General features: G+C 45.9%; 1 protein-coding gene across 8 annotated transcripts in view; it reads right to left on the reverse strand.

The window, feature by feature from the left end:
- The window catches only part of LDLRAD4 (low density lipoprotein receptor class A domain containing 4), a 969,790-nt gene that overhangs the window by 14,897 nt on the left and 931,618 nt on the right, over positions 1-23,275 (reverse strand). For all 8 annotated transcript variants that reach the window (XM_063923409.1, XM_063923410.1, XM_063923407.1 and 5 more), the window contains one exon: positions 2,818-2,871. In XM_063923409.1, coding sequence (XP_063779479.1) covers positions 2,818-2,871 — 54 coding nt within the window. The remainder of the gene's footprint in view (positions 1-2,817; positions 2,872-23,275) is intronic.

The raw sequence follows: 23,275 nt of genomic DNA on the forward strand, positions 1-23,275 counted from the left end.
TTCCTGCCATAAACTCATCCACTCAGGTGTCTGCCCCCCAGGGGGTGACATCCCTGCTAAAGGCATCTGCTCCCCCTCCACATCATTATCCTCCTCAAACATGTCGACACAGCTGTACCGACACACTCCACACACACAGGGAATGCTCAGACAGAGGACAGGACCCACAAAAAGCCCTTTGGGGGGACAGAGTAAGAGTATGCCAGCACACACCAGAGCGCTATATATATACAGGGACTAACTGAGTTATGTCCCTAATAGCTGCTTTTCAATAAAATATATATACTGCCAAATTTAATGCCCCCCCTCTCTTTTCCCTCTTACTGGTACTGTAGATTGCAGGGAAGAGCCAGGGAGCTTCCTTCCAGCAGGAGCTGTGAGGGAAAAATGGCGCCAGTGTGCTGAGGAGATAGGCTCCGCCCCTTTTTTGCGGCCTATTCTCCCGCTTTTTATGTAATTCTGGCAGGGGTATTTACCTCATATATAGCCCCTGGGGCTATATATTGAGGTATTTTAGCCAGCCAAGGTGTTTTTATTGCTGCCTCAGGGCGCCCCCCCCCCCAGCGCCCTGCACCCTCAGTGACCGGAGTGTTTAGTGTGTGAGAGGAGCAATGGCGCACAGCTGCAGTGCTGTGCGCTACCTTGGTGAAGACAGAGTCTTCATGCCGCCGATTTTCCGGACCATCTTCTTGCTTCTGGCTCTGTAAGGGGGACGGCGGCGCGGCTCCGGGACCGAACATCAAGGCTGGGCCTGCGGTCGATCCCTCTGGAGCTAATGGTGTCCAGTAGCCTAAGAAGCCCAATCCGGCTGCAAGCAGGCGAGTTCGCTTCTTCTCCCCTTAGTCCCTCGCTGCAGTGAGCCTGTTGCCAGCAGGTCTCACTGAAAATAAAAAAAATCTAAGACTATTACTTTCTAAGAGCTCAGGAGAGCCCCTAGTGTGCATCCAACCTCGGCCGGGCACGAAATCTAACTGAGGCTTGGAGGAGGGTCATAGTGGGAGGAGCCAGTGCACACCAGGTAGTCTAAGATCTTTCTAGAGTGCCCAGCCTCCTTCGGAGCCCGCTATTCCCCATGGTCCTTACGGAGTTCCCAGCATCCACTAGGACGTCAGAGAAACATTGATTTTATTTTCCAGCCTTTTACATGTAGTTACTGGAGAGCTTAGGGGCATTGTCCTGTTCTATGACAATTTCTGCCAAGCGGCAGATGCAAGTAGTCATTAATATAATGATGACATAGGCTTGTAGGCTGCTGTATTAGTTATGAATTCTTTGCTATTTTTTGGAGCATCACATGGTCTTATTTTCCTGGGTATATCTGCAAAGATGCCCACTTCTGGGGAGGGTGGCAATCGTTCTTCACTTCCCAATGAACAAGGCTGGACATCAAATTGTAAGTGGCCTTATAACCCTTTACAGACTAACAGACTTAATGACTGTTTGTCCAAGACATGTCTTTACTCCTTGGCAGGGTGGTAACAGAAACCTGGACGATTAAGACTGATCTCTCAATCAGTATACCAGGGTTGGTAGCAAATAACAAAGTGCACTTGATTAGCAGCTCTTAGCTCAAAGCACCTTCTCTATGGACAATATAGAGCAGGTATGTCCAAACTGCGGCCCTCCAGCTGTTGTGAAACTACATATCCCAGCATGCCCTGACAGTTTTGCTGTCAGAGAATGCTAAAGCTGTGTCAGGGCATGCTGGGATGTGTAGTTTCTCAACAGCTGGAGGGCCGCAGTTTGGACAAGCCAGATATAGAGTATAGCGCTCTCTCTCTGCATAGAGTTGCAGAGAGAGCACCAGGGAAGCACTGACAGCGACGCCACCGGCACAGAGCCCCAGCCAGGTGGTCCGGGCCCAACCAAACAGAAGAGGAGCAGATGAGGTCCAGGTGTGGCTACGGCCAAACCATGCCTGAGCTGCCACCGGTTTCACAGTTCGTGCTGCCAGTGCCGCTGCCTGTCATACAGTTTGACAGGTGCAGCATCAGCGCACAGCGTTGCTCCAGCCTGGCACCTGCCTGCTTTGCGGCCCTTGCTTAATGGGCCTAACCATAAAAAACATGAAGAACCATGTGTCAATCTAATTGGTGTTGACCATTTGCATGTTGACATTTTTAACCTGTCAGTCTAAATCCATGTCAACCACTAAGGGATATATTCAATTGGTGCCAAATTTTCCAGAAAATCGGCACTAATTCAACGCGTGTATTTAATAGCATACGTTTTAGATAGTTTTTTAATCCATTTTCACCTGTGCCTTTTTTTTTCTAGTCGAATCGGCATGGGTGAAAACAGACCCATAAACTGTCGAAAACGCCCGCAAATTCGATAAAACGCTGCCGATCCACGTGGTTTTTGTCCGTGCGGATTTTTCAACCAGTTGAATACCTCCCCTAAACTCTCAACTTATTGACTGTCTACCTTCCATCCATACACCGAAAATATTGCTATACTGAAGTGTAATCAGACACACACACACACACTACAGCCCACCAACTTTTTGCACTTTTGGTTAATTAAATCTCTAGTATGAAGCTACTAAGTGCACAATCACACTACACAGCACTCCTTCCCTCCTTCCACAATCCAAAGTGTTTGTGGCCTAACTGGACAGTGCTCCTAAAGTGACTAAACGTGTACAACTTACAGCAAGGATCCATATTTGATAAAAGAATCTGAAAATTTGCGTTATTTTCTACATGTAATAAAAGTTTTGGTAGAGATCTTAAAGTGTAGACACTCATACATTTCCTGACCAAATTATTTTATTGTACATTGAGCTCATGGTTAAACAGACATAAAGAGTCATACCTCTGATGCTCCTTGTGGTGGCGCCAAGCTATCTGAGGGCCACAAACACCTTTCCTAGGAGATCAAAAGAAATTGTATTTAGAACAATTGTTATTTCTAATAAATCCTTTCAATCAGAAAAGTCAAAGTACTGGACATAAAGCATCATATGGACTGGAAAGCTCAGAAAAGCTGCAATTAATAACCAGTTCTAAATTTTCACATTCAATGTAAAGTCGTTCTTTACAATTGGTTCAACATAGTTTGTCGATTTAATTAAACCTTGAACAAACACTAATAAAAAAAAAAATGAAATGAAACAATACTTCATCAGCAAAATAATGTACCCAGTTAATCAGGTCTAAAACACATCAAAGCAGTATTTATGTTGTTCATTTTATTCCTTGACACTCAGAGAAAGCCAGTCACCGCCAACCTCCATACTGACCTAGCCAGTAGCGAATTTTCCATTAGGCAGGAGAGGCACGTGCCTAGGGGCAGCACTTGTTTAGGAGCGGCACTTGGATACTTGTGTTGGTCATGTCAGGCCAAAAAGTACCCCTAACTGCAAAATATTTCTACTGTAGTGAGTGTAAATGGATAGGACATGCACAGACTGCCCCTGTAAGCTGTGCCGCTTAGTAAATATGTATAAATAAATAAAAATGTCAGAGGCTTTTTTTATTCATTATTAATAAAATTAGGCAGGCGGGGTGCGGCCATTACGGTTGTGCCTAGGGGCGTCCTCACCCCTAAATCCGCCCCTGGACATAGCAATTAAATGCATTAAATCAGGGATGGGGAACCTTCGGCCCTCCAGCTGTTGTTGAACTACACATCCCAGCATGCCCTGCAACAGTTTTAGCATGGCCAAATAGCAAAACTGTAGCAAGGCATGCTGGTATGTATGGTTCAACAACAGCTGGAGGGCCGAAGGTTCCCCATCCCTGCATTAAATAGACTGGACCCATACAAAATACTCTGTAAAGAGGAGACCATGAAGAACTAATCCTACGGCTATCCATCAGGCAAACTGTGGTTTCTCTTCATGATAAATTTCGTTAAGCCACACAGTCAAAATGATGGAGCCTGAACTCATTGCTGAACATTCTTGTGGTGTAAAGAAACATGCCACAGTGTATACATGCACACACATGGTTTATATAGGCACTACATAAATAAATATGGATTGTTTGAGAACAAATTTATTTTCCAGAGATGTAACATTGTATAACAGTGTACAGTCAGACTATCATGTTCTATGGAAGGAGGAAACCAGCCAGCTCATACTACATTTCTTCCCTTAATATTGTTAAAAAGCCTGATCTGAATGTACTGCACTGGAAATCAGGGAATGATTCTGTATTACTTGAGCCAACTATTTCAAACACACTGATGGCCAAAGTATTGCCCTCCCACTTTGTCAGCTCCTGGATCTGGAAGGGTAGGAGTCTGGCACTTGCATGAGTGACTCAAACAGGTTTAGTCTACAGCACTTGATGCATATCTGACTGCCAAACATTCTGAATCCCATGAGTATTATATTATGTAATCAATACATGCACTAATACAAGCAGCCAGTAGATGGCACCACTGTTATATGGATGGACAAGAAATATTAAACACTGAACGGCTCAAAACTGTCACAACCTTGGGAAAAAAAGAAACACACACACTGCATGGTATGTTCTACAATGTTGTGTTTGGGAAGTCATTTTTTGTTCTGCACCAAAGTGAAAGTGCAACATAATATAAATCCAGTATAATATGCATTGAATACCAAAGAAAGCAGAAACACTGTAGATAAAACCTAGGAATAGTTACCAGGAAATCATAAAAAACGGTAACAAGTGTATAGCTGAGCACATACATTTAATAGGGGGGTGGATGGATTGCCAGAATGTGTCACGTATATTTCTAGTGAGTGGCTGTGATGTTGCTCATGAATGTATCTGTCTCCTATGTCACGTCAGTGTGTGCGTTGGGCAAGGATACTTTGTGTATATAATGTTTATAGACATATAAAGTGATCCATACTCAAGCCAAATATATATTGGGAACTGTTATAAAGAACTGTGGCAAGGCAAAATTGTACCATTTCCCAATTCCTCCTGTTCATTTTCTAAACTGCTTTAGAATGCTCTAATTTGTTCCTTGGGAAAACAGCACTTCTTTCCTCTGCATGAGTTTTCTTTAACTACTCACTCTGTGGCTTTAAATCCTGTGGACATTCAATACAGTGTTCGCTACACTAGTCTGCATCAAAACTTCTGGGAAAATATTACATGGATTTAGCACTTTTTCTGTAGACAAAAAAACTTCACGCTCCACTAATACTTCTAACTGCTTCTGTTATATTACTGTAATGTTCTTTACCTCCTCTAAACTGTATTTTTTATCAAACTCTTGAAGTCTTTCCTGAATTTGCTATGCACCACATGTCTTTTCTGAGATGTATCCCAAAGATGGACCTGAACAGGATACTCAAGGCAAGACCTTTATAGTGACCTATAAAATAGCAGTGTAAACTCCGGCTATCACCTCCAATAATACAGAGTATTCTATTGGATATTGCCGTCGCTTACCTTACCTTCATATCATGTAAAATGTTGACCCAAACAAGGCAATTCGTCAGGCAAGGTAACACATACAAGGTATGTGATATGTGGCGCCTACATAGTGCGCACACCACATAGAAATATGGCAGTGCAACATTACTCCTTTTACTGTGAACCTCTATAAGTGTGCAATGTTGTCCCGGAGATGTCTCTCCTTAGCATATCCACACACAATGAAGGAATGAACTGTCTAACCCAAGAGTCCCTATTGTTGCAGACATTACAGAGGTGAGTCAATGGTTTAATGCGACAGCCACATTCTCGCACACAAACGCATGGGATTAGTTGCTTCTGGTGCAGGCAATCACGCTTAGCCCCAAAGCCCTACTTTACATAGATTTTTGCCATACAACAGGAGGGTGTGAACAGATAAGAGCAGCCTCTGGGACTGGAAGCACAAACAATTGAATTGCCCCCTACGTGATCATTTTGAAGCCTGCTTTTAGATTGTTGGGTTCCCACTTATTATTTTACATCTAGAATAAATGTATGAATCTACAGTTCAGTTCATTCCTCTATTTTCCCTAAATCAATATTCACCCTGTTAAAATCGTTGTAAGATCTGCAAAAGACATAAATATGTTCGCTGACTACATGTACAGTAAATTAAACAGAACAAACAGGCTTAATCCCGGATGTACTCCATTGGATACCAGCCCTTAAAATAAGATTTTAAACCTACCGGTAAATATTTTTCTCGTAGTCCGTAGAGGATGCTGGGGACTCCGTAAGGACCATACATGGGCACTTTAAGAAAGACTTTAGATCTGGTGTGCACTGGCTCCTCCCCTCCTCAGTTAGAGAAACTGTGCCCAGAGGAGACGGACAGTTCGAGGAAAGGATTTTTGTTAATCCAAGGGCAAGATTCATACCAGCCACACCGTATAACTTGTGATATACTATCCACTTAACAGTATGAAAACGACATAGCATCAGTCCAAGACCGATGAGACTATAACATAACCCTTATTTAAGCAATAACTATGCAATAAGTCTTGCAGAAGTAGTCCGCACTTGGGACGGGCGCCCAGCATCCTCTGCGGACTACGAGAAAAAGATTTACGGGTAGGTTTAAAATCTTATTTTCTCTTACGTCCTAGAGGATGCTGGGGAGTGCAGATGACTCTGCAGCACCGATTGAGCAAACAGGAGGTCCTCCTCAGCCAGGGTATCAAACTTATAAAACTTTGCAAAGGAGTTTGAACCCGACAAAGTAGTAGCTCGGCACAGCTGTAGTGCCGAGACCCCTCTGGCAGCCACCTAAGAAGAGCCCACCTTCCTAGTGGAATGGGCCTTGACCGATTTAGGTAACGGCAATCCCGCCATAGAATGCGCTTGCTGAATCGCGTTACAGATCCAGCGAGCAATAGTCTACTTTGAAGCAGGTGCACCAATCCTGTTGGTTGCATACATGACAAACAGTGCTTCTGTTTTTCGGACTGTAGCCGATCTGGCCACGTAAATTTTCAAAGCCCTGACCACATCAAGGGACTCGGGATCCTCCAAGTCACGCGTAGCCACAGGCACCACAATAGTTCATATGAAAGGATGAAACCCCTTTTTGGCAGGAATTGAGGACAGGTCCGCAATTCCGCTCTATCCATATGGAAAACCAGATAGGGGCTTTTATGTGATAAAGCCGCTAATTCCGACACTCGCCTAGCCGAAGCCAAGGCTAATAACATGACCACCTTCCAAGTGAGATTTTTCAACTCCACCGTTTTAAGTGGTTCAAACCAGTGTGACTTAATGAAACTTAACACCACGTTAAGGTCCCAAGGCGTCACCGGAGGTACAAAAGGAGGCTGAATATGCAGTACTCCCTTCACAAACGTTTGTACTTTAGGGAGAGAGGCCAATTCCTTTTGAAAGAAAATGGATAAGGCCGAAATCTGAACCTTAATAGATCCTAATTTTAGGCCGAAATTCACTCCAGTTTGCAGGAAGTGAAGGAAACGCCCAGATGGAATTCTTCCGTAGGAGCATTCCTGGCCTCACACCAAGAAACATATTTTCGCCATATACGGTGATAATGTTTAGATTAGAGATGAGCGGGTTCGGTTTCTTTGAATCCGAACCCGCACGAACTTCACTTTTTTTTTCACGGGTCCGAGCGACTCGGATCTTCCCGCCTTGCTCGGTTAACCCGAGCGCGCCCGAACGTCATCATGACGCTGTCGGATTCTCGCGAGACTCGGATTCTATATAAGGAGCCGCGCGTCGCCGCCATTTTCACACGTGCATTGAGATTGATAGGGAGAGGACGTGGCTGGCGTCCTCTCCATTTAGATTAGATTTAGAAGAGAGAGAGAGAGAGAGATTGCTGTGATACTGTAGATTAGAAGAGAGTGCAGAGTGCAGACAGAGTTTAGTGACTGACGACCACAGTGACCAGTGACCACCAGAGACAGTGCAGTTGTTTGTTTTATTTAATATATCCGTTCTCTGCCTGAAAAAAACGATACACAGTCACACAGTGACTCAGTCTGTGTGCACTGCTCAGCCCAGTGTGCTGCACATCAATGTATTGTATATAAAGCTTATAATTGTGGGGGAGACTGGGGAGCACTGCAGGTTGTTATAGCAGGAGCCAGGAGTACATGATAAATAATATTATATTAAAATTAAAACAGTGCACACTTTTGCTGCAGGAGTGCCACTGCCAGTGTGACTAGTGGTGACCAGTGCCTGACCACCAGTATATTAGTAGTATTGTATACTATCTCTTTATCAACCAGTCTATATTAGCAGCAGACACAGTACAGTGCGGTAGTTCACGGCTGTGGCTACCTCTGTGTCGGCACTCGGCAGGCAGTCCGTCCATCCATAATTGTATTATATACCACCTAACCGTGGTTTTTTTTTTTCTTTCTTTATACCGTCGTCATAGTCATACTAGTTGTTACGAGTATACTACTATCTCTTTATCAACCAGTGTACAGTGCGGTAGTTCACGGCTGTGGCTACCTCTGTGTCGGAACTCGGCAGGCAGTCCGTCCATCCATAATTGTATTATAATATATACCACCTAACCGTGGTTTTTTTTTCGTTCTTTATACCATCGTCGTACTAGTTGTTACGAGTATACTACTATCTCTTTATCAACCAGTGTACAGTGCGGTAGTTCACGGCTGTGGCTACCTCTGTGTCGGCACTCGGCAGGCAGTCCGTCCAACCATAATTGTATTATATACCACCTAACCGTGTTTTTTTTTTCATTCTTTATACCGTCGTCATACTAGTTGTTACGAGTATACTACTATCTCTTTATCAACCAGTGTACAGTGCGGTAGTTCACGGCTGTGGCTACCTCTGTGTCGGCACTCGGCAGCCCGTCCATAATTGTATATACCAGTGACCTAACCGTGGTTTTTTTTTCTTTCTTTATACATACATACTAGTTACGAGTATACTATCTCTTTATCAACCAGTCTATATATTAGCAGCAGACACAGTACAGTGCGGTAGTTCACGGCTGTGGCTACCTCTGTGTCGGCACTCGGCAGCCCGTCCATAATTGTATATACCACCTAACCGTGGTTTTTTTTTCTTTCTTTATACATACATACATACTAGTTACGAGTATACTATCTCTTTATCAACCAGTCTATATATTAGCAGCAGACACAGTACAGTGCGGTAGTTCACGGCTGTGGCTACCTCTGTGTCGGCACTCGGCAGCCCGTCCATAATTGTATACTAGTATCCAATCCATCCATCTGCATTGTTTACCTGAGGTGCCTTTTAGTTGTGCCTATTAAAATATGGAGAACAAAAATGTTGAGGTTCCAAAATTAGGGAAAGATCAAGATCCACTTCCACCTCGTGCTGAAGCTGCTGCCACTAGTCATGGCCGAGACGATGAAATGCCAGCAACGTCGTCTGCCAAGGCCGATGCCCAATGGCATAGTACAGAGCATGTCAAAACCAAAACACCAAATATCAGTAAAAAAAGGACTCCAAAACCTAAAATAAAATTGTCGTCGGAGAAGCGTAAACTTGCCAATATGCCATTTACCACACGGAGTGGCAAGGAACGGCTGAGGCCCTGGCCTATGTTCATGGCTAGTGGTTCAGCTTCACATGAGGATGGAAGCACTCAGCCTCTCGCTAGAAAACTGAAAAGACTCAAGCTGGCAAAAGCACCGCAAAGAACTGTGCGTTCTTTGAAATCCCAAATCCACAAGGAGAGTCCAATTGTGTCGGTTGCGATGCCTGACCTTCCCAACACTGGACGTGAAGAGCATGCGCCTTCCACCATTTGCACGCCCCCTGCAAGTGCTGGAAGGAGCACCCGCAGTCCAGTTCCTGATAGTCAGATTGAAGATGTCAGTGTTGAAGTACACCAGGATGAGGAGGATATGGGTGTTGCTGGCGCTGGGGAGGAAATTGACCAGGAGGATTCTGATGGTGAGGTGGTTTGTTTAAGTCAGGCACCCGGGGAGACACCTGTTGTCCGTGGGAGGAATATGGCCGTTGACATGCCAGGTGAAAATACCAAAAAAATCAGCTCTTCGGTGTGGAGGTATTTCACCAGAAATGCGGACAACAGGTGTCAAGCCGTGTGTTCCCTTTGTCAAGCTGTAATAAGTAGGGGTAAGGACGTTAACCACCTCGGAACATCCTCCCTTATACGTCACCTGCAGCGCATTCATAATAAGTCAGTGACAAGTTCAAAAACTTTGGGTGACAGCGGAAGCAGTCCACTGACCAGTAAATCCCTTCCTCTTGTAACCAAGCTCACGCAAACCACCCCACCAACTCCCTCAGTGTCAATTTCCTCCTTCCCCAGGAATGCCAATAGTCCTGCAGGCCATGTCACTGGCAAGTCTGACGAGTCCTCTCCTGCCTGGGATTCCTCCGATGCATCCTTGCGTGTAACGCCTACTGCTGCTGGCGCTGCTGTTGTTGCCGCTGGGAGTCGATGGTCATCCCAGAGGGGAAGTCGTAAGCCCACTTGTACTACTTCCAGTAAGCAATTGACTGTTCAACAGTCCTTTGCGAGGAAGATTAAATATCACAGCAGTCATCCTACTGCAAAGCGGATAACTGAGTCCTTGACAACTATGTTGGTGTTAGACGTGCGTCCGGTATCCGCCGTTAGTTCACAGGGAACTAGACAATTTATTGAGGCAGTGTGCCCCCGTTACCAAATACCATCTAGGTTCCACTTCTCTAGGCAGGCGATACCGAGAATGTACACGGACGTCAGAAAAAGACTCACCAGTCTCCTAAAAAATGCAGTTGTACCCAATGTCCACTTAACCACGGACATGTGGACAAGTGGAGCAGGGCAGGGTCAGGACTATATGACTGTGACAGCCCACTGGGTAGATGTATGGACTCCCGCCGCAAGAACAGCAGCGGCGGCACCAGTAGCAGCATCTCGCAAACGCCAACTCTTTCCTAGGCAGGCTACGCTTTGTATCACCGCTTTCCAGAATACGCACACAGCTGAAAACCTCTTACGGCAACTGAGGAAGATCATCGCGGAATGGCTTACCCCAATTGGACTCTCCTGTGGATTTGTGGCATCGGACAACGCCAGCAATATTGTGTGTGCATTAAATATGGGCAAATTCCAGCACGTCCCATGTTTTGCACATACCTTGAATTTGGTGGTGCAGAATTTTTTTAAAAACGACAGGGGCGTGCAAGAGATGCTGTCGGTGGCCAGAAAAATTGCGGGACACTTTCGGCGTACAGGCACCACGTACAGAAGACTGGAGCACCACCAAAAACTACTGAACCTGCCCTGCCATCATCTGAAGCAAGAAGTGGTAACGAGGTGGAATTCAACCCTCTATATGCTTCAGAGGTTGGAGGAGCAGCAAAAGGCCATTCAAGCCTATACAATTGAGCACGATATAGGAGATGGAATGCACCTGTCTCAAGTGCAGTGGAGAATGATTTCAACGTTGTGCAAGGTTCTGATGCCCTTTGAACTTGCCACACGTGAAGTCAGTTCAGACACTGCCAGCCTGAGTCAGGTCATTCCCCTCATCAGGCTTTTGCAGAAGAAGCTGGAGGCATTGAAGAAGGAGCTAAAAGGGAGCGATTCCGCTAGGCATGTGGGACTTGTGGATGCAGCCCTTAATTCGCTTAACAAGGATTCACGGGTGGTCAATCTGTTGAAATCAGAGCACTACATTTTGGCCACCGTGCTCGATCCTAGATTTAAAGCCTACCTTGGATCTCTCTTTCCGGCAGACACAGGTCTGCTGGGGTTGAAAGACCTGCTGGTGACAAAATTGTCAAGTCAAGCGGAACGCGACCTGTCAACATCTCCTCCTTCACATTCTCCCGCAACTGGGGGTGCGAGGAAAAGGCTCAGAATTCCGAGCCCACCCGCTGGCGGTGATGCAGGGCAGTCTGGAGCGACTGCTGATGCGGACATCTGGTCCGGACTGAAGGACCTGACAACGATTACGGACATGTCGTCTACTGTCACTGCATATGATTCTCTCAACATTGATAGAATGGTGGAGGATTATATGAGTGACCGCATCCAAGTAGGCACGTCACACAGTCCGTACTTATACTGGCAGGAAAAAGAGGCAATTTGGAGGCCCTTGCACAAACTGGCTTTATTCTACCTAAGTTGCCCTCCCACAAGTGTGTACTCCGAAAGAGTGTTTAGTGCCGCCGCTCACCTTGTCAGCAATCGGCGTACGAGGTTACATCCAGAAAATGTGGAGAAGATGATGTTCATTAAAATGAATTATAATCAATTCCTCCGCGGAGACATTGACCAGCAGCAATTGCCTCCACAAAGTACACAGGGAGCTGAGATGGTGGATTCCAGTGGGGACGAATTGATAATCTGTGAGGAGGGGGATGTACACGGTGATATATCGGAGGGTGAAGATGAGGTGGACATCTTGCCTCTGTAGAGCCAGTTTGTGCAAGGAGAGATTAATTGCTTCTTTTTTGGGGGGGGTCCAAACCAACCCGTCATATCAGTCACAGTCGTGTGGCAGACCCTGTCACTGAAATGATGGGTTGGTTAAAGTGTGCATGTCCTGTTTTGTTTATACAACATAAGGGTGGGTGGGAGGGCCCAAGGATAATTCCATCTTGCACCTCTTTTTTCTTTTCTTTTTCTTTGCATCATGTGCTGATTGGGGAGGGTTTTTTGGAAGGGCCATCCTGCGTGACACTGCAGTGCCACTCCTAAATGGGCCCGGTGTTTGTGTCGGCCACTAGGGTCGCTAATCTTACTCACACAGTCAGCTACCTCATTGCGCCTCTTTTTTTCTTTGCGTCATGTGCTGTTTGGGGAGGGTTTTTTGGAAGGGACATCCTGCGTGACACTGCAGTGCCACTCCTAGATGGGCCCGGTGTTTGTGTCGGCCACTAGGGTCGCTAATCTTACTCACACAGCTACCTCATTGCGCCTCTTTTTTTCTTTGCGTCATGTGCTGTTTGGGGAGGGTTTTTTGGAAGGGACATCCTGCGTGACACTGCAGTGCCACTCCTAGATGGGCCCGGTGTTTGTGTCGGCCACTAGGGTCGCTAATCTTACTCACACAGTCAGCTACCTCATTGCGCCTCTTTTTTTCTTTGCGTCATGTGCTGTTTGGGGAGGGTTTTTTGGAAGGGCCATCCTGCGTGACACTGCAGTGACACTCCTAGATGGGCCCGGTGTTTGTGTCGGCCACTAGGGTCGCTAATCTTACTCACACAGCTACCTCATTGCGCCTCTTTTTTTCTTTGCGTCATGTGCTGTTTGGGGAGGGTTTTTTGGAAGGGACATCCTGCGTGACACTGCAGTGCCACTCCTAGATGGGCCCGGTGTTTGTGTCGGCCACTAGGGTCGCTTATCTTACTCACACAGCGACCTCGGTGCAAATTTTAGGACTAAAAATAATATTGTGAGGTGTGAGGTATTCAGAATAGACTGAAAATGAGTGTAAATTATGGTTTTTGAGGTTAATAATACTTTGGGATCAAAATGACCCCCAAATTCTATGATTTAAGCTGTTTTTTAGTGTTTTTGGAAAAAAACACCCGAATCCAAAACACACCCGAATCCGACAAAAATAATTCGGTGAGGTTTTGCCAAAACGCGTTCGAACCCAAAACACGGCCGCGGAACCGAACCCAAAACCAAAACACAAAACCCGAAAAATTTCAGGCGCTCATCTCTAGTTTAGATGTCATGTCCTTCCTAGCCTTTATTAGCGTAGGAATGACCTCATCCGGAATACCCTTATCCGCTGGGATCCGGCGTTCAACCGACATGCCGTCCAATGCAGCCGCGGTAAGTCTTGGAATAGACATAGCCCCTGTTGCAACCGGTCCCGTCTTAGAGGAAGAAGCCACTGATCTTATGTGAGCATTTCCTGCAGATCCAGATACCAGGTCCTTCGTGGCCAATCTGGAACAATGAGGATTGTTCTCATTCCTCTCCCTCCTACCATTCTCAACACCTTGGGTATGAGAGGAAGAGGGGGAAATACATAGACCGACTGGAACACCCACGGTGTCACTAGGGCATCTACAGCTACTGCCTGAGGGTCTCTTGACCTGGTGCAATAACCTCTGTAGCTTCTTGTTGAGGCGGGACGCCATCATGTCTATCTGTGGCAGTTCCCACTGACTTGCAATCTGTGCAAAGGCTTCCTAAAGAAGTCCTCTCTTGGATGCAGGTCGTGTTTGCTGAGGAAGTCTGCTTCTCAGTTGTCCACTCCCGGAATGAACTGCTGAAAATGCGCTTACATGATTTTCCGCCCAGCGGAGAATCCTGGTGGCTTCTGCCATTTCCACTCTGCTCTTTGTGCCGCCTTGGCGGTTTACATGAGCCACTGCGGTGATATTGTCTGACTGGATCAGAACCGGTAGGTCGCGAAGCAATGTTTCCGCTTGCCGAAGGGTGTTGTATATGGCCCTCAGCTCCAGGATGTTGATTTGAATACAAGTTTTTTTACTTGACCCAAAGACCTTTGAAGTTTCTTCCCTGTGTGCCTGCTCCCCCACCTCGGAGGCTCGCGTCCGTGGCTACCAGAATCCAGTCCTGGATGGCGAACCTGCGACCCTGCAGAAGGTGAGCACTCTGCAGCCACCATAGGAGAGACACCCTGGCCCTAGGGGACAGGGTGATTAACTGATGCATCTGTAGATGTGATCCGGACCACTTGTTCCGTAGATCCCATTGGAAAGTTCTCGCATGGAACCTGCCAAATGGAATGGCCCCGTAAGATGCCACCATCTTTCCCAGGACCCGAGTGCAGTGATGCACTGACACCTGTTTTGGCTTTAATAGGTTTTTTACCAGAGTCATTAGTTCCTGGGCCTTCTCTATCGGAAGATAAACCCATTTCTGGTCCGTATTCAGAATCATACCCAAGAAGGGCAGACGAGTCATAGGAACCAACTGTGACCTCGGGAAATTGAGAATCCAGCTGAGTTGCTGTGACACCTTCAGCGAAAGTGACACGCTGTTCAACAACTGCTCTTTTGATCTCGCCCTTATTAGGAGATCGTCCAAGTATGGGATAATTGTGACTCCTTGCTTGCGTAGGAGCACCATCATTTCCGCCAATTACCCTGAAATTGGTAATGACAATACTGTACCGTAATTCTCAGGTACGCCTGATGGGGTGGATAAATGGGAACATGAAGGTATGCAGCCTTTATGTCTAGATACACCATAAAATCCCCCCCTTCCAGGCTGGCGATGATCGCTCTGAGCGATTCCACCTTGAATTTGAACCTTTTCAAGTATAGGTTCAGAGATTTTAATTTTAAAATAGGTCTGACCGAACCGTCCGGTTTCGCGACTACAGACAAGGTTGAGTAATATCCCCTTCCTTGTTGAAGGAGGGGATCCTTGAGCACCACCTGTTGGAGATACAATGTGTGAATTGTATTTAATATTATCTCCCTTTCTGGGGGAGAAGCCGGTAGGGCCGATAAGGAAAACCGGCGAGGAGGCACCTCTTCGAATTCCAGCTTGTAACCCTGAGAAACAATTTCTATTGCCCAGGGATCCACCTGTGAGTGAACTCAGATGTGGCTGAAGAGTCGAAGACGTGCTCCCACTGGGGCGGACTCCCTTAGCGGAGCCCCAGCGTCATGCGGTGGATTTAGTAGAGGCCGGGAAGGACTTCTGTTCCTGGGAACTAGCTGTGCCCTGCGCCCTTACCTTTGGTAAGAAAGAACGCTCCTCGTACTTTGTTTTTCTGCGACCGAAAGGACTGCATTTGATAATGTCGTGCTTTCTTAGGCTGTGAGGGAATATAAGGCAAAAGATCAGATTTACCAGATATAGCTGTGGAGACCAGGTCCGAGAGCCCTTCTCCACACAATTCCTCACCCTTGTAAAGTAAAACCTCCATATGCCTCTTTTAGTCGGCATCACCTGTCCATTGCATGGTTCCACAGGACACGTCTAGCAGAAATCGACATAGCGTTGACTCTAGAACCCAGTAGACCAATGTCTCTTTGAGAATGTCTTATATATAAGACAGCATCTTTTATATATCCTAGGGTCAATAACATATACTTATCTAGGGTTTCAATCTCCGCTGATAAGGTATCTGTCAACGCTGCTACAGCGCTATAAACCCCTGCCGACACAATCGCCGGTCTGAGTAGTGTACCAGAATGTGTGTAAATGGACTTCAAAGTACTTTTCTGCATGCTATCTGCAGGATCCCTGAGGGTAGCTGTATCTTGGTATGTCAGCGCTACCTTTTGGGTAAACGTGTCAACGCTTTGTCCACCCTAGGGGAGGATTCCCATCGTATCCTGGCCCTAGCAGGGGAAGGATACGCCATGAGAATTCTTTTGGGAAACTGCAGTTTCTTGTCTGGAGATTCCCACTCTTTCACACAATTCATTTGGTTCATGAGAGGGGGGAAATGTTATCTCAGCTTTCTTCCCCTTAAACATGTGTACCCTCGTGTCAGGGACAGATGGGTCATCAGTGATATGCAAAACATCTTTTATTACAATAATCATATATTGAATACTTTTCTGCCAGTTTTGGCTGTAACTTTGCATCATCGTAGTCGACACTGGAGTCAGACTCCGTGTCGGTGTCAGTGTCTATTATTTTGGATAGTGGCCGTTTTGAGACTCTGAAGGTCCTTGCGACATAGGGACAGACATGGGTAGTTTCCCTGTCTGTTCTCTAATCTTTTGTGCAATAAATTTACCTCAGCACTTAATTCCACATATCCAGTCAGGTGTCGGCGTTGTCGACGGATACACCACACACACATTTGCTCCATCTCCTCCTTTAGAAGAGCCTTTTACCTCAGACATGTCGACACACACGTACCGACACACCAAGCACTCAGGGATTCCTCTTATCTGAAGACAGTTCCCCCAGAAGGCCCTTTGGAGAGACAGAGAGAGAGTATGCCAGCACACACCCAGTGCTAATACCCCAGGAAAAACACACAATGTGTTTACCCAGTAGCGCTGTAATACTATTATTTGCTGCCAATTATGTGCCCCCCCCCCCCTCTTCTCTGAAACCCCCTTTCACCGTGGATAAGCAGGGGAGAGTCCGGGGAGCTTCCTCTCAGCTGTGCTGTGGAGAAAATGGCGCTGGTGAGTGCTGAGGGAGAAGCCCCGCCCCCTTCTGTCCCGCTTAAATATAATAAAAACTGGCGGGGGCTCTTTATATATACAGTGCCTAGCTGTATATATATCTCTTTTGCCAGAAATGAGGTTTATATTGCTGCCTAGGGCGCCCCACCTGCACCCTTACAGTGACTGCAGTGTGTGAGGTGTGTGGGAGCAATGGCGCACAGCTGCACTGCTGTGCGTTACCTCAGTGAAGATCATGAAGTCTTCTGCCGCCTCTGAAGTCTTCTTTTTCTTCTCATACTCACCTGGCTTCTATCTTCCGGCTCTGTGAGGAGGACGGCGGCGCGGCTCCGGGACGAACTCCAGGGTGAGACCTGTGTTCTGACTCCCTCTGGAGCTAATGGTGTCCAGTAGCCTAAGAAGCAGAGCCTTGAAACTCACAGAAGTAGGTCTGCTTCTCTCCCCTCAGTCCCTCGATGCAGGGAGTCTGTTGCCAGCAGGCTCCCTGAAAATAAAAAACCTAACAAATATACTTTCTGTCAGGAAGCTCAGGAGAGCTCCCTGAAGTGCACCCATCTCCTCTGGGCACAGTATCAAACTGAGGTCAGGAGGAGGGGCATAGAGGGAGGAGCCAGTGCACACCAGATCTAAAGTCTTACTTAAAGTGCCCATGTCTCCTGCGGAGCCCGTCTATCCCCATGGTCCTTACGGAGACCCCAGCATCCTCTAGGACGTAAGAGAAATTACAATTATACCATTAGGGTTACCACTTGTCAAGGATTGCTCCGGGCAGTCTGTTACTCTGGACATCTGTCAGGAGTAAGCATCGTTAGCAATCCTGGATGGGTGGCGTCTGGAATTCACAACACTGGCCAGGCCAGCCCAACTCCTCAGTCACTGCTCCGTCCCACCTCTCCCTGCCTCCCATAGGCTGCCCAGTGCACCGACTGGGAGATCCGCTGCAGATTTACCTGCCAATTAGAGCTGGGAAGAGAGCGGGGGCGGCTGTCCACTGAGCCGCATAGTGTTGCCAGAAACTGGACCAACTCACACTGAGCCTTATTAAACCTAGGATTGCTTACTGCAAACAGGTATTTCTGGGAGGGCATTGTTGATCCCATTTAGGTTTATTATGCCAGCATTAATTTGTATTATTAATCCATTATAACCACCAATATTACCGGGACTGTCATTTATTTTCCTAACTACTAAAGCAGACGGACTTGAAACAAACTAATCTGCTGGAGAATCTTGAATAGTATTACATACCCACTACAGGTGTCCACTAATATTGATATTAGATGTCTACTTAAATGCTATGCTATTTGTGTAGTTATACCATTTTAGCTTTAGTTATTATTCTTGTATATTGATGTCTATACTTTCTATGCTACTATAAATATGTTTCCTTGCCAACATATTTGGAATATCCTACAGTCTGGCACGCTTGTATTATGGAATATAATTTTTGCTTTCAACCTTTCAAATGGTCTGTCCCACCAGCTCTGTGATTCATTGCATTTTCTCATCAAGCTAGTTTTTTAGATACAGGTAGGTGTTAGACACCTGCAGGGGGTGAACTGGGTGATGGCATATATATGGTCATAAGGGGCCTTGGTGTGTTTTATCATCCTATGATTGGGTAGGTTTATGTTGCTTACATGCAATTTTTTTTATGACATGCCACTTTTTGGGTAAACCCTATGGCTGTCTTGTACACATCTGGCACATGATTCTGTTGTAAGTAGCAAAACTTTTTTTTTTTTTTTTTTAAACGTGTTCCACTGTTAGTAAACTACAATCAGCTCCCATCATGTCAGAGAGCTGCATAAATACATAATTAGGGCGACTAAAGTGGACGATCTAAAATCTGTGTTTTGGTTTGGTTCTATTTTTACTGTAGTCCGTATATTAAACCATGTTGGCTGATGATCGCTAAATCTCTAGTTCTCTCCTACAAACATAAACCGGGCTGGCCCTGCCCAATTTGGTGCTCTAGGCAAGATTCTAAGTCCCCAACACCAAGTACATGGGTCTACCACCTGACTGCGTGCCACAGACATAAAGCTCAACACCCTGGTGGTATAGAGTGGTACTGAGTAAAGGATGTCCTACTGTCCCCTGAGAGGAACCCTCTGCGCCAGCCCTTCCCCACAAGGGTCAGCACTGCTCCTCAGCTTGCCAAGAGCGAGATCTGCATACAGTCTGGCTTTAAGGAGGCTGTGAGCAGAAATGTTGACGCCAGCGATGACCGTGTCTGAACGGCAGAACAATCGAATTGCTGCCATTGAGCGCCACCTAATGATGGACACCTACAATTTTCCACCATCATAGGTACAGGCAATAAAATTCCAAGTAGGACAGAGTTTGCCGATTGCCTACGCCTCTCTCCTAAGTGACAAAAAGTTCTCTGCTCTGTTCCAACATCAATGATAATAAAATAATTAGTACTGTTATATACATCATCTACAGCACCTCCCTGATTTACCATAAGTAATAGCTCAAGGACTCTTCATAGTATTCAAGACCATGCACAACCTGAATCCTGTGCTGGAGCTCATTTATGCTCAATGAAACTACAAAATGATTTGCATAAGAGGGGAGCTGCTGGGACAAGTTCATGATCCACAGTCCTAACTCTTTCAGCTCTTAAATTTCTCTTATCACAGGTGCGATCTATAGCAATGGTGACTGAGAAATAGTCTGTAACCTTATAATCTCACTGAACTTTATACAGATTGAACAATTTCTACGTCTCCAGGAGGTTGCACAATCCAAATACCAAGCAGTGTGACTACATTAATCTAGATTATGCTATTACAGTAGCCATTTTTTTTTTAAAGACTAAACTCCTATTTCCGCACCACTAGGTTTTTAAAACCAGTTTTGCCATCACCTCCATTTGATTTCTGAAAAATGCTGATGTGTGCCTTACAGAATATTCACATATATCAATATAGAATGTCAATCACAACAATGGGAGGAGTTACTTTGTCTATATAAGCGGTTACACAAATGCTAACTACAAGTGCAGGGTTACACCCGGACTCTCACCCAGAACTACAAACCACATGCAGTTAGCAGCACAGGCAATAGAACGTACAGTGAACCTTGCTTAAAAAAAATGTAAACTTGATGATTTTAGTATTATCAGATGCGAAGTTTTAACCAAAAAATAATAAGGAAGAATGATTTCCAAAACAGCCGAATGACACTATGAATGTCATTGTTCCTTAAATGATGTGCCCGCAGCAGCTATTTGGCTGTGTAGACAAAGGCATGCAAATGAAAAACACCTGAGTGCATGTTTACACCAATGTGTTCTTACTGGGATCCATCCAGGTATGTTCTTGTTGAAATACTGCTTTCTAGACAAGTAGATCTGAGGAGTGCATGTGTAAATGCTGTCGGTCCCTACATAATGTGGAGTCATTATATATAAGAGAAATGGGCAAATATGCAACGTTTATACGAGAAGTCCATGCAAGCTGGCCTTGGAAGAGCACCAGTAACTGACTGTCATTAAACCTAGATTGCTTCCTAATAGCCAGTGGGGTCCGGTATGAATGACCGCCAGATGGGATGCCGGCAGTCAAAATACAGACGCCGACATCCCGATTTTTGCAATCCCGGCAGGTAATTTTACTATTCTAACCCCTGTCCCCTACCCCTCAAATCTCCCTTCCCGCTGCCTAACCCTAACCTCCCCCCTTGGTGGCTAACCCTAACCTCCCCCTGGTTGTGCCTAAACCTAACCCCCCTTGTCCCGCAGCCTATACCTAACCTCCCCCTGGGTGCAGCCTAACCCCAACCTCCCACTCCCGCAGCTAAACCCTAGCCCCCCCGGTGTCGGCTAAACCAAACACCCCCCACCACTAATAAAAGCTCCGGCGGCTATACTTACAAGGGTTGGAATCCTGGCTGTCGGAGTTTCAGCATCAATATTTTGACCCTGTCAGAATTCTGATGTTGGGATTTTGACGGGTGTCGTGATTCCGGCGTTTGAATTTCGGCAGCCGAGATCCAGACAGCCGGGATATTAATCGCATCTTAGCCAGTGCTCCACTGTGCCCAGTTAGGATCTGTAATAAATAAGGTATGTTCCGATTGCTCTTATACTAGGTGCGCACTACGCAATAATCGGCCCGATTAGCAGGATTCTGGCTACTCACTTCTCTTGTGTTCACACATCCTGTCCGAATATTCAAATTCAAACATTTGGAAGGAATGCATGTAACTCATACTGGATCACATTACAAACAGTATTGACAAATACAAATGTGTCAAAATAGCACTACATAACCTTTACACCTCACAAATCTGTTGGGTTTTTTTTGTTTTTTTTAAGAACTGCAAAGCATACATTTTGTCAAAAGTGTATGTACTGTAGATTGCACTAATGACAAATATTACTTAGCGCTCAACAAAAGTGCTTTCCTTTGTCCAAAAGCAACTGTCCAAGAATGAAGCCTAAAGGGCCCTACACACTTGCTGATAATGATGATCGATATGAATAATATTGTTCAAAAGTGAACAATAAATCATTCATATCAGTCAGTGTGTATGCACATATCGGCCTCGCGATCGTTCATCGTTGATCTATCCTCGTTTATACATGCAAGTCAATTTGGACGATATAGATGTCTGTACTCTCATATTGTCCAAATTGACCATCAATATCATCCAGTGTGTAGGCAGAAAGCGTTGGCAGAAAAATCAACCATCGATAATATAGTTGGACGATAAAATCGGTAACATCACCCCGTGTGTAGGGCCCTTAACAGATTATTTCAATAGTGTTTACTGAGCCTTATGAATGAAGTACATTAGTATGTGGGCTCCCGTGGACAAGGCCCTCTTCCCTCTTGTACTTACTAGCACAATCCTTGTGTTCAGATGCTTTGTTTTTCATTTCTGAAATGATTTAACACAGTGGTTCTTGGACTTCCGGTTCCGGCAGCAGCATGGACGGCTGCTGAACTATACAGCTCCGCTGACCGGGACGCCTCACCACCGATTCCACGGCTTTTTAGCCTCTATATCACTGCCAGCCACCCAGGATAGCTGAGGGAAGGTGTCCGCTACATGGACAAGTACCTCACCTCTATGCCGTCCACAAAGAAGCGCAACGCGAAGGAGAAGGAGCGGCGCCCCGCGGAATCCAAGATGGCGCCGGACGCCGCATCGAGCACAGCGGGCCGCCCGTCCACTCCTCTGCAGCAGCGTGTGCGCAACCCAGGACAAGAGGTAAATGCACCCTCCGATGCGGACTCCCCCCCAGACTCTCCGACATCAGTTTCTAACCGGGTGATACAACACATGGATCACCCGGTCACATATGGGGAAATGGTGCAAGCGGTGCGGCTAGTAATAGACCCGCTTTTAAAGGCGCAGACTGCACAGATAAACCAGAAACTGACTATGCTGACTCAAAGAGTACTAAATACTGAACACCAATTGGGGGAAACGTTTGCTGAAGTTAGTACATTGAAAAAACAAGTCGCTACGCAAGCTACTGAAATTCACCAACTACATAATAAAGTACAAGACTTGGAGAATCGCTCACGCAGGCAAAACTTAAGGATCGTGGGCCTCCCTGAGACAGTAAAGGGCCAAGAATTATTTGATTTTATACGCATTACATTACCGACACTACTTAATGTTGCCGACAGATGCCAAGATTTAATAATTGAGCGCGCGCACAGGATTGGCCCGCCACGACACCATGAAAATGCGAGGCCCCGGGCTGTTGTCTTTAAAAGCCTAAATTACCTGCATAAAGAATTACTCTGGACGGCCTCACGTAGATGCAGGAATTTATCCTGGAATGGAGTAAAAATCCTCCTTTTCCAGGACTTTTCGGCCGAACTGTCCAAAGCAAGAAAGGACTTTGCCCCCATTTGCTCACAGCTAGTGCAGGATGGATGCAAGTTTGCACTTCTATACCCAGCTCGCTTACGTATATATGACGGTGCCTCGTTTACCGATTTCTTAAATCCTGCAGATGCAAAAGCCTACCTGGAGGAATATGCTGCGGGGGCTCAGTTTAAGTCTACGCCTGAACTACACATGGCAGACTGTGATTGACCTGTTATGTAACGTTGGTACCACCCTATAGCTGATACTCATAAGCAATGTTTTTCTTTTAGTTACATTGTATGCCCTAATATGATACTCATTGATATAATATGGGCCCTATATGGCCCTACTTTTGAGTATTCACAATTTCTTCATTACGGCATTAATCTATATAGGTTGCAGACTCCAATAAGACCATGCTCAAGTGAGGTGTGCCGGCCCAGGAGCCCGACATCTATTAC

This window comes from Pseudophryne corroboree, chromosome 5 (genome assembly GCF_028390025.1).
Source record: "Pseudophryne corroboree isolate aPseCor3 chromosome 5, aPseCor3.hap2, whole genome shotgun sequence".
NCBI lineage: Eukaryota > Metazoa > Chordata > Amphibia > Anura > Myobatrachidae > Pseudophryne > Pseudophryne corroboree.